This window comes from Sander vitreus, chromosome 7, assembly GCF_031162955.1.
Source record: "Sander vitreus isolate 19-12246 chromosome 7, sanVit1, whole genome shotgun sequence".
In the NCBI taxonomy this organism is placed as follows: Eukaryota; Metazoa; Chordata; class Actinopteri; order Perciformes; family Percidae; genus Sander; species Sander vitreus.
In genome coordinates this window covers 17,380,173-17,392,363 of record NC_135861.1, presented here as the reverse complement: position 1 = coordinate 17,392,363, position 12,191 = coordinate 17,380,173, and the positions used below count along the sequence as shown (strand labels likewise).

The 12,191-nt window shown below is 37.7% G+C and overlaps 1 protein-coding gene and 1 long non-coding RNA gene across 2 annotated transcripts; one reads left to right on the top strand and one right to left on the bottom strand.

The window, feature by feature from the left end:
* Window positions 1-668: 668 nt before the first annotated feature.
* csad (cysteine sulfinic acid decarboxylase) lies at window positions 669-6,546 on the top strand. Its single transcript, XM_078255052.1, has 14 exons — window positions 669-759; window positions 1,285-1,508; window positions 1,592-1,718; window positions 1,801-1,891; window positions 3,493-3,715; window positions 3,835-3,914; window positions 4,288-4,342; window positions 4,511-4,627; window positions 4,735-4,799; window positions 4,958-5,039; window positions 5,128-5,327; window positions 5,779-5,830; window positions 5,922-6,011; window positions 6,183-6,546. Exons 1-14 carry the CDS (start codon window positions 735-737, stop codon window positions 6,354-6,356), a joined length of 1,605 nt encoding a protein of 534 aa, XP_078111178.1. The 5' UTR covers window positions 669-734; the 3' UTR covers window positions 6,357-6,546.
* Window positions 6,547-6,763: 217 nt separating this feature from the next.
* On the bottom strand, window positions 6,764-11,182 carry LOC144520927 (uncharacterized). The gene is made up of 4 exons (XR_013502268.1): window positions 11,086-11,182; window positions 9,872-10,055; window positions 8,808-8,976; window positions 6,764-8,656 (listed from the first exon to the last, which is right to left on the bottom strand). It is a non-coding gene; the product is annotated as an uncharacterized LOC144520927 (long non-coding RNA).
* Between the last annotated feature and the right edge of the window lie 1,009 nt (window positions 11,183-12,191).

Below are 12,191 nucleotides of genomic sequence, written 5' to 3'. Positions count from 1 at the left end.
CCAGCTGTCATTTGGCCACTTTTTTTGTGCCATAGGGTTTTGAACTAGCAACCTTTGGGCTTCTAACCTCTAGGCTATAACCGCCCACCTATGTATTACTTTTACCAGCCTATATGCTATAAAACAGATTAAAACCCAGCCCTGGCCACAAATACACTGAATTAACTTATTATATCACAGTTGCTGCCTCTAAAAGTTTCCTTCTCTGTAAAATTCTACAAGTCTGATATCTTGAAAATAAAGTTGTACGCTAAATAGATTGAGATCAATGAGAATCATTTAATGAAATGCACAATACCTTTTTTCATTTAATGCGAGTCAGCAGCTGTTTGTGCCGCTACGCGTGAGTTGTTACTCAGCTGTAACATGTAGGCCTACTAGTTATACTTTCAACATGATATAGCCATCCAACTAAAGGCGTTTAACTTTTTTTGCCAGAAGAGTGACTTGGAACCGTTCTTCTGCCTACATTCTCCATGGATTTTTCCATTGTTCAGCATCTCAGGCTGCAATCACGCAGGCAGAAGTGCAAATGGAAAAACCCCAGTACAACGCAACCCCGGAGTTTTCAAACTAAGACACTGATTAACTTAACTGGGGCAAAGGTTTACTCCCTCCCACTTCAACTGTACCCCACTCTCCCTTTTCTCTGCAGCCATTTTTCCGCGGTCTGCCTTGTTAGTGCAACCAATTAAAGAGGGGTCAGGATTCACCGGCTTTTCAAAAGCGTGGATATGGCAAACATGTTACCATTCTCATGTAAGTACAGTGTGTGATATATGTTGTTTGTAACGCTTGCCTTTTGGAAGTGATTGTTTATGCGTTTAACTTTCTAACTATAAGCTTTCACTGCCTATACTGTTACAGTGTGCCGGGCTATTAAGGCCTGGCTATTTATGGCAGTGCTTTAAATAGCACATTCACAGTTACACAGTTTTACACATTTACATACTTGTGTTGTGATGTTGTGATGTTCTTGTTTTTTTTTTTTATATAACTTGATAAAAGAAAACTTGACGCTGTAGATGTGCGCTGGACTATTGAAATTACTATTATCCTGGGTGAAATAATAATAGGCCTTCAGACCAAAAAAAGGTTTGAAACCAGACGAAACGCCTTCGTGGCGCCGCGCAAGATATTGGAAACAATGGGTTTCAGAGCGCAGCGGTGCCGTTGCCGCCAGTCTTAAAGACCCTTTACTTGTTTTGAGTGTTTGATTGATTACAGACTGTAAAAGCAAATTTCCTCTATGACAATAAAGAATGCGTCTGAATCTAACAACAGCAAACGGGCTGGAACCAGCTACAAACGGGATGGAACCAGCTACAAACGGGCTGGAACCAGTTACAAACGGGCTGGAACCAGTTATAAATGGGAAGGAAGCAGCTAATCTCCATGACCTGAGTGAGCCCTTTGTTGACAACTCGGAGGGGCAACTCTTCTTGAATGAAGCCTTCAAGATTATTGTGGAGGAGGTGCTCTGCAAGGGCACGGATGTCAAGCAAAAGGTCTTGTAAAGCCTCAAATCACAATGGTGTCACATCACAGTGAGTTCTCAGCTAAACTCAATATCCATGTGCTTTTCTTGCAGGTTTGTGAGTGGAAAGAGCCGGAGCAGCTGGCTCTGCTGCTAGATCTGGAGCTGAGGGCGACAGGAGAGTCACAGCACAGGCTCCTACAGAGAGTAGAAGATGTCGCCAAGTACAGCATCAAGACAAGTAAGACTGCCAAAGACAGTTTAGACATGTTAAAAGATTGACCCGTTTTCTTTCACGATGAGACTTTTCTCGTTTCTTTCAGGTCACCCACGTTTTTTTAATCAGCTGTTTGCAGGAGTTGACTATCATGCCCTAGCAGGCAGATTCCTCACTGAGGCCCTCAACACGAACCTGTAAGAGTCAACATAATATTTATTTAAAGCATATATGCACAACCTCATATAGGGGATGGATTAATCAGTCTCCAATGTCTTTATTAGTCATGTGCACACAAGGGCTTGGAGCCAAAGGGCTTTAATATTGATCTTTTATTGTTATCAGATTGAGCATCACTATCTACCAAAAACAATATTAATACACTTTAAGCTAAAAAAAAATAATATGTGGGAACACTTTACAATAAGGTATACAAAAAAATAGGTAGTTAATGATTAGTTACTGTTGTTTGAAAGAGTAACGAATGATTAGTTAATGATTACTTACTGATTGACTGTGATTCAAGCACTAATGATTAGTTACTGATAAACAGACTGTGTGTGTGTGTGTGTGTGTGTGTGTGTGTGTGTGTGTGTGTGTGTGTGTGTGTGTGTGTTAATGGATCATTAGGAAATCTGTTCATGGGATTTATAGTAATAAAAATAATAGACATGATACAGGATGATTCTCATAATATATTTTAATAATGATATTCACAAAACATTTACATTGACAAACAAGGTATATTCTGTAGCACTGACATTGTTGAAGGCAATTTGAAGCAATTGTATGCTGCTGCAGGGCATGCTTTAATTCTGCCACCCTCTGTTTCGTGCGCTGTTGAGCAGTAGTTAAAGACCAAAGAATGATTGATCATTAGTTAGCTGGTACCATTACCATTACTGAAGCATTGTGCGTACCTGCCAATAAAGTGATGCATCATACTGAGTGGTTAATCATTAACGAATGATAAGTTAAGCATTCACCACCATTAGTTAAGCATTGTGGTACCTGGAGATAAAGTAAGATATCATACTGAGTGGTTAATCATTAATGAATGATTAGTTAAGCTTTCACTACCATTGGTACTGAGTGGTGGTTAATCATTAACAAATTATTATTAAAGCATTCAATACCATTAGTTAAGCATTGTGCGTACCTGGAGATAAAGTGAGGCATCATACTAAGTGGTTGAGTGTACCATGTTGGGGTTACGTATAAAACAATAAAACACTGTTTCAAAACATTTAATATCATGACAATCATCCTGTATCATGTCTATTATTTTTATTACTATAAATCCCATGAACAGATTTCCTAAAGATCCATTAATACAGTAACACACACACACAGTCTGTTTAACAGTAACTAATCATTAGTGCTTGAATCACAGTCAATCAGTAAGTAATCATTAACTAATCATTCGTTACTCTTTCAAACAACAGTAACTACCCTTCTGAAAAAACAGTAACTAATCATTTGTTACTCTTTCAAACAACAGTAACTACCCTTCTGAAAAAACCGTAACTAATCATTCGTTACTCAGAATAGGGGTGTATGTAAGTAAATGTATTTTTTTTTTTTTTAAAGTTGATATACATGCAGTTATACTTATTAGTTTATGTGTTTATGAAGGTTTTATCAAAGAACAGCAGGTTCTTAACAGAAAAATCAGTATCAGTTGATCTCACTGATAGCTTTCATTATTGTTATATTGTGTTCTAGAGTTAAAATCATATTGGGTGATCATATGTTTTGTACATACAATCTTATCACAGATTTTGTGTGTCAATTGCAGCTACACCTATGAGGTGGCCCCGGTGTTTGTGCTGATGGAGCTCGAGGTTCTGAGAGGGCTACGGCAGCTGGTTGGATGGACCGAAGGGGATGGTCTTTTCTGTCCTGGAGGTTCCATCTCTAACATGTACGCCATGAACCTTGCACGCTACCAACTCTTCCCAGAGGTCAAAAGCCAGGGGCTGTGGGGTCTCCCACGACTAACCATCTTTACATCTCTAGAGGTCAGGAATGGCTGTTAAACACTGCATGTCTGAGGGGATGATGATGTATCAGAGGTATTTATTGAAGATTACACTGTAGTATATGTTTTGTCTCTACATAAATATGATTGTTTTTCCAGAGCCATTACTCTGTGAAGAAAGGGGCTGCCTTTCTGGGCATTGGGACAGACAATATCATCTTGGTGAAAGTGGATGATGGGTAATGTATTTTTCATAATAAAAGCGAAAGCCATTGATAATAAATGAGACCATCACTTTTCATAATCAATTAATTGCTTAAAGGTTAAAAAGGCCCAAAAATGGTTCCATTGTAAATTGAACATCTTTTGTACTGTTGATCCGATAAAATAAACAATTTGAAGACATTACCCTGGGAATATATGCTTATATATATATATATATATATATATATATATATATATATATATATATATATAGACATTTTATATCCTAGACAATTATCAAAAAATCTATTATGAAAATAATTGTTAGTTGCAGCACTATTCATTATGAATCTCAGGGTTCTAAATAGTCAAAATAATACCTTTTCTATGCTCTCTTGTGCCCTTCAGAGGGCGCATGATTCCAGAGGACCTGGATGAAAAGATAAAGCTGGCAAAATCTCAGGTACATTCACTGGCGTGTAGCACTCAGATATACATGTTGTGGTTGTAGGGTCACTTGTATTGGTTTTAACAATGATTATCCACGAGGTATAACTAATCATAAAACACGTTGAAGCAGAAAGCAACAAGTGCAAGAAAGCTTCGTTCACTTTCAGTTTGTTTCTACCAGGGTGCTGTGCCTTTGCTAGTCAGCTGCACAGCAGGGACCACAGTGCAGGGTGCGTTTGACCCACTGGACCACATAGCTGATGTCTGTGAGAAACACAAGCTCTGGATGCATGTAGATGTGAGTCCTCCTGTACACGCTAAATCCATGTCTGTTGACAAGCTTCTGTTGTATTTGTTCAAATTTAAGAACATGCTGAGTTTTGTCTGTTTTGTCGTGTGTTTCAGGCTGCCTGGGGAGGGAGCGTGCTCTTTTCCAAACAACACAGACATCTGATGAAAGGGGTTGACAGGTATTAATATGCATGCCAGAAAAATAAAATTTTCATTATGAGGATGGCAACATTTTGCCTGCACCTGAGTAGAGCTACACAGTTGGGCAGATATGGTCATATGTAAGATATAAACATTTCATAGCTAATGGCGTGTGTTTTTCTGTGTCTGTGACAAGAGCAAATTCAGTAGCCTGGAATCCACACAAGATGCTGACGGCTGGCCTGCAGTGTTCTGCCTTGCTGCTACAGGATACCACGGTTTGAGGCTACAGCATTATCTGATACACATATTGAAGGTTTATGTTTAAAATATATTTGACAATCAATCATTTCTGCTTGTCCTCAGAACTTGTTGAAGAAGTGCCACAGTGCTAACGCCACATACCTCTTCCAGCAAGACAAATTTTATGATGTGAATCTGGATCTCGGGGATAAGTCAATACAGTGCAGCCGCAAGGTTGACTGTGTGAAGTTATGGTTGATGTGGAAAGCTGTTGGCTCCAGTGGCTTGGCCAAGCGTGTAGACAAGGCTTTTTTCCATGCAAGGTAGGCATGCAGCTGTAACACAACATGAGCCTGGCGTAGGTTGAGTCAAGAAGGACATTCAAAATGATCTAATCTTTAAGAGGCCTAATTGAAAAGCGCTGCTATTTATCTAATCACATTTTTGCATGTCAAAATAATTTACCCCTTTATTAGTGAGTTGGCTATTTAGATGTTGATTTTCCTGAATGTAAACATCATGGAAGAAGGAACATTTTTGGCCCATCTTTTAAGGTTAAGATACTTTTAGGCTACTTTTTGACATCTAATTCCCCTTATTTTCCTCATCTTGGCTAACCATTGATTCCTATCTAGAACAGCAGGAACATTATTATTAAAATCTTCTTTTTTTTTTTAAATAAATACCACAGCATGAGAGGCAGTTGTTTGTTAAACAAAACATTTAGCTTATCCAGGCCAACAGAAAGTGAAAACGTAACATCTCTCCTGGTAGGTATCTGGTGGAGCAGATGAAGAAAAGAGAAGGGTTTCATCTTTTGCATGACGTAAGTAAATATCTCAAGCATACTGAGAAAAATGGGTTGTTTTCTCCTTGCATAATCTTGAGTACCTGTGTGTGTTTGTTTCCATGGACAGCCGGAGTTTGTGAATGTATGCTTCTGGTTTGTACCACCCAGTATAAGAGGGAAGGAAGGGAATAAAGATTACCAGGACAGACTGGCAAAAGTAAGTTACTGTTTTACATCAGTGGACTGACTCAGATTCAACTTCTTAATTATTTGTAGTGTGCATGCTTTGTCAAAAAACATGGAGGCCACCATCTTTGAATATTTACCACTTATGTGCAACACTTCTGAATCAAACAGATAACTCTTGTGTTTTTGTTCTTGGTAATAGGTAGCTCCAGTCATCAAGGAACGCATGATAAAAGAAGGCACTATGATGGTGGGCTACCAACCTTTGGGAAACAAGGTCAACTTTTTCCGCATGGTTGTTTTCTCTCCATTGCTGTCCCAGAAAGATATGGACTTCTTTCTCGATGAAATTGAAAGACTAGGAAAGGACTTGTGAACACAGAAAAACAACTTATAGGATGTACATATTGTCTATCTAAAATTAATTGTTGTGTACAAAGCCTTCCATTGTAACATCAGACATAACAACTTGACTGTACCAACTCAAAGATGTGATTTGTTTAATTTAGACAGCTGTGATTCTATAAGGAGAGATACTACACTCTCAGAAAAAAAAAAGTACAAAACGGTACCTTTAAAGGAACAAAAGCTTGTCACTGGGGTGGTACCCTCAAAGGTACATTGTTGTACCTTGATTCAGAGGAGCAAATTTGTACCTTACTTGTTTGTACCTTCTAAAGGGGCAATATTGTACCTTTGAGGATCAATAATGTACCTTAAACAAAGGTACAACAAAAGTACCCCTGGAAAAGGTACAATTTTGTCCCATTAAGGTACCGACCCAGTGACAAAGCCATTTTGTACCTTTAAGTGGCAGAAACGTTCCTATTTATTCATTAAGAAGTGAAATAAAAAAGGCAAACTAACTGAATTTTAGACATTTATTTTAGTCCTTGAAATGCAAAACAGTTTAATTCACAGATTCAATAATTCATCTCACAACCATACGATGTAACATCCCAAAATAAAATGCCACAATGTTTTAGGATGTCATGTCCAATATAAAAACCTTTTTTAAAAAAAAATTTAATAATTTTTTTAAGCATTTCATTGACCAACTGACAACTTCATACTGGCACTCCGAAAACAAAGGAACAGTGATATCAGAGAATAGCTGAATGGGAATAAATACAATGGCACCATTTATCTTTTCCTTCTTTCAATTTCATGAACATCACTAATCAGAACAGCACTATAGTGCAGAAAAACACAATATAAAAACAGTCTTTTATCAAAGACCAAGCAAAACACTTTAGCACACCAAGCAAACAATGCAATCATGAGAGTCATTTAAAGGATAAACTACATGACGCTGAATGATGTCTGTGTTCTGCATTAAAAAAAAAACAAGCTTTGAGCTCATCCACAACGCTCTACAACCCTGTTGGAAACGTAGGTTCAAAGTACTGCTCACAGCTAAAACATATCCATCTAGCTTTGCTTGTCCACGTCAAAGTTTGGTTTAGATGTCATTTTGAAACCATTACTGGATGACCATAAGAAACTATCATCAGAGGGACTTATTATCCTTGTTCATGGCATGGAGAAGAATGTTTTTGGAGCTGTAGCTGCAATATTGGGAGACAATCTGTCATCTCACATGATAGGTGGATTAACTTGGTCTTTTGCTACTGGTGGAATCTGTAGATACTCCATTGTTACTCACTCTGAGATGAAAAAGAACTTTAGTGAATCAGATTTTGTTTTAAGAAATGTTGATGTACACAGATACCATTTAGAATGTGTAAAACAAAATCCAGAAAACAAAGGAATGTATGGAATTCGTGGTGGATGTGTATTTGACCAGTTAGATTACTTTGAAGTCACATCTCTTCCTCCAGATGGCATGCATGATTTCTTGGAGGGTGTAGCACCGTTGGTATTGAGGCTTGTTGTATGTAAAGCTCATCAAGAAAAACATAACCATACAAGAACTAAATGAGGAACTAAGAAAGAAGTCCTTTGGACAAAATGATAGGACAAATAAGCCTGCGCCTGTCTAAGAAAATATGTTACAGGGCTCCAGTGTTGTTGGATCTGCTTCACAGAAGTGGTGTTTATTCCGCCTACTTCCCTTCTTGATGGCACATAGGGTACCTAAAGGCTGCAGTTACTGGCGGATCTATTTATTGTGTCATGAAATTGCCGACATTGTAATGGCACCGGTTGTAAAATAAAATAATAAATAAAAAAAAGTCTCTTCTTGACCAATTAGTTTCTGAGTTTTTGGTGTGGTATGGAAAAAGAGTTTGGAAAATGTGACAACTCCAAAATGTCATTTCTCATCTAATGTTGTCCTACGGTCCTTTACGGTGCCTGAGATTTGAAGGGCATCAGCAGACTGGCTGATCCTGCAAGTCTCTCTCTCTCTCTCTCTCTCTCTCTCTCTCTCTCTCTCTCTCTCTCTCTCCCCCCAAAATAAAAACTCTTCTGATCTACACGATTCACGTGGATGACATTTTTCCATTCAAAGCAGCGATTTTCGCCGAAAAGCGACGTTTGCAGGTATGTCCAAGGGACGTGTTATTGCATATAATTCTCCCAGTCTCTGCGTGAAGTAATTTAAACAAAAAATAATTATACGCAAATTACACACCTCCCCAAGTATGACGAGAATGTCATTTTTCTCCCTGAACAGGATCGGCAACAGCAGGATTGCAGCTCTGAAATAAATCCCTGAAAAATAAGTAAAAAGTGTATCACGTGAATGTACAGTGTATTTTGGTTGGTTAGGCCTTATCTTGTCTGAAGACAAATAGAAAAGAAATTAAGCTTAAATGGCTCCACAACACTAGGGGTGACCATGGCTGATCAGTGAGTCACTTACCAGGGACATCTTCTGTGAGGGCAGCTTCTCTTTCCTCCAAAGCCAGATCTGCAAGGGGAGATTTCCTTTGAGTCAATCTAAGCACTGTGGGTACTAGGATCTTAAAGCCATCTTTAAATCTTCGGCAGATATTCATTTCATCGTGAAGCTGGCCCATTTCCTGAAATAGCTGCAACACAGCACAAACAAAGAGGAAACATGTCACAACATTATCATAAGATTTTAAAATTAAATTTCAAAGAGAGCCTTTAGTAATTTAATATGAACTCCAACACAAATATAGGGAAATAAAACATGTTGACAAACCCTGCATGGACTCTTAAATAAAACAATAGTCTTAAAATGCATGGCAAATTAACCATACTGTAACAATACTGTTACAGTAAATAAAGTCCTGCAGTGAAAATGTTACTTAAGCAGAAATCTGTAAGTATCATCACGAAAATGTAGTTAAAGTATTAAAACATTGTAGAAAGTGTAAAGGATCCAACCAGTTGTGTGTGTAATGGTCTCATCATCTCAGCTGGACTTGTAGCCGTTATATTGTTGGCTAGTTTACTTTAGAATCAAACATCAGATTTATAAACTACATGTAACTACCAGTTGTAACTAAAGCTGTAACAGATGAATGTAGTGGAGTAACTAAAGTAACTAGTAACTAAAGCTGTAACAGATGAATGTAGTGTAGTAAAAAGTACAATATTTCTCTCTGAAGTGTAGCAGAGTAGAAGTAGAAAGTGGCATGAAAAGAAAAGACTCAAGTAAAGTACCTCAACATTTAGACTGAAGTACAGTACTGGAGTAAATGTACTTAGTTACATTCTACCCCTGTGTTCGGACTACAAAGACTGTTTAAGATTATGCATTACACCCTAATGCATAATGTTACACTACATAAACTACCGGAGCCAGGTGAATTCAGATCCAGATAAAAACTTCTTCAGTAGTAACCTTTACATTTTAATTTATATTATTTATATGTCTATGAGATTATAGAGTTATTTTCCATGGTTCTACTTAGGCCAAATGTTATAACAATCACATAACATTACTGTTACAGGTACCTTGATTCCACTGTAGCCTTCTCTGAATGTACCGGGATAGGCTCAAGGGTTAGTGTCACGGTTTCTTTCCACTGCTGAACAAATCGGTTGAATTTGGCTTGCTTCTTAAACGATCCTTCAAAGAGGTATGAAACCATCCTCTCAGTCAATCCATAGTCCACTGCTTCTCCGTCAACTTCATTATCTAACGTACAATACAGAAAAGAAAAACAGCAATGTTAACCACCACTGTGGTAACAGCATAATGTACCGTTACACAATTTAAATGGCACATTATGCTGATGCCTAAATCACGCTTCTCTATCATCCTCCGTTTGGTCCGGACCTAATATCCATATAAAAACACGAAGTATTTAGGCGTAGCTACCTCATTGGAGACGCTGGAAATGTGTGTCTCTGTCTCTCTCTCTCTCACACACACACACACACACACACACACACACACACACACACAGAATATATTAATATAACGTAACGTTAGGCCTATCTTACTTTTTTTATTAATGATAGTAATCGGGTTATTTTGAAGACAGCAGCTAGCTAACGTTAAAAGTTAAGCTTAGCTAGCTACTCGAAAGGGAGGTTAACCGTTGGTCGGTCCTGTCAGTTAACGTTAACGTGACTGGTGTTGTAACTTGACGTTAGTCTTTGTACGTTAATTAACGTTAACATTACATGGTTTTACGAAAAAGTTCTAAGACAGTTTGACGACAAAATAAAGAATAAATCATCATTTCAAACCCTCACTGGCTACCTGTAGACACATTCCGCCCAAGTGGCTTTGCTTTAGCATTAACATAGCTATATTTAAGAACAAAAGACTGTTAGGCGGCAAACACGCTTTTCATCGTTCTCCTCTGAGTCCAGCTAACGTTAACGTAAGACAGAACAAAAGACTTTTTGGCGGCAAAAACGCTTTTTTTCTCCTCTGACGCAGTAGTTTTATAGCTAACGTTAATGTTAGCTAGCTAGCTCGATGGTGAACTGTAGCTAAGTACCATGTCATAACGTGTAGAATGGCAATATGGAACATAATACTGCTAATGTTTTAACTAACTAACTTGTTAACGTTAATAATGGCAATCATCAATGTCGAGTGTAGCTAGCTAATGTTGACAGAGTATGAACTTGACTAGCTAGTGCTAACGGTAAAGTTAACTTCCAACTTTGAATATTAACACCACAAACACAGATTAAAAATTCACATAATTTACCTTTTAATTTACTTATCTCCCCTTCAGTGACCTCTATTCCAAAACGAAGTAACCCCATGATTAAATCCTCCATTGATAAATGTCCAAGCGCCATCCTCCCGACTTTGACCGACACTGACAGTTGGATCACTGTCTATTCACTCATGTATCCTTCCGCGCTGCAATATTTATGCTTCCGCCGAATCGAGCTCTCGTTAGCCTGTAGCTAGATCCTTTCAATAGAACACAACTTAAAGCGTTAACAATTATTTGTCAGTTTCATTCTAATATAAATAGGGCAAAGGGTTTGAAAATTAAATTCTTCAATACTGTTTGTGAATATAAATTATTACATACTCCTCATTAACATGATTAAAAATGATTCAAAGGGACACTTCACTAAAAAAACATTGTAATTTATTTTGCCATTGTCCCAAAACTTTACAGTTAATTTAGTTTGACAATTATTGAGTTATTGAGTTTGATAGTATACGTTAACTTGTGTTTCTATATTGAGAGATGACATTTTCTGCTGTGATGAGCATCCAGTAATTCCTGCCGTTTTACATTTAAACATTAAGGTACAAATATGTAAGGAACAAATATGTACCTTACACCTCGGAAAGTCCACAATGTACAATGGAAGTTGCACAATTGTACCTTAAAGGTGCATAATTGTACCTTAAAGATACATTTTTGTACTTTTAAGGGAACATTTGCTAAGTTTGTATCTTATGGAACAAAAATCGACCTGTATTGTACCTCTTTTTCTGACAGTGTAACCATGGAACTAAATCTGAATGAATGAATAAATAAACAAATAGAAGGTCCTTATTCTTTTGAAATATTTCCGATAAATTAAACAACTGTTGTGAAATCAGTCTGCCAGACACTTTTTTTTAAAACCATTTTTGCAATGCTGGAGAATTACTACCCTATCATTCAGGGCTGGCTCTAGCCTTTTGGTTGCCCTAGGCAAGATTGAGTTTTGCGCCCCCCAGTCTCGCATTGCCAGATCACAGCACTGTGTCAGCGATAGAGTAGCAATGTATGTCCATTTTAGTTTCTAGCTTCCATGTAAGTTAGATGGCACCAACATTTGGTCTAATCATAACTGGTCTGGCAAC

What these genes read in the sequence shown, in the direction of transcription:
- csad (XM_078255052.1), top strand. Translation starts at nt 735, where the DNA reads ATGGCAAACATGTTACCATTCTCAT. An exon ending in CAAGTACAGCATCAAGACAA is followed by an intron (nt 1,719 to 1,800) that starts GTAAGACTGCCA and finishes CGTTTCTTTCAG; the next exon opens with GTCACCCACGTTTTTTTAAT. An exon ending in AAGGCTTTTTTCCATGCAAG is followed by an intron (nt 5,328 to 5,778) that starts GTAGGCATGCAG and finishes CTCTCCTGGTAG; the next exon opens with GTATCTGGTGGAGCAGATGA.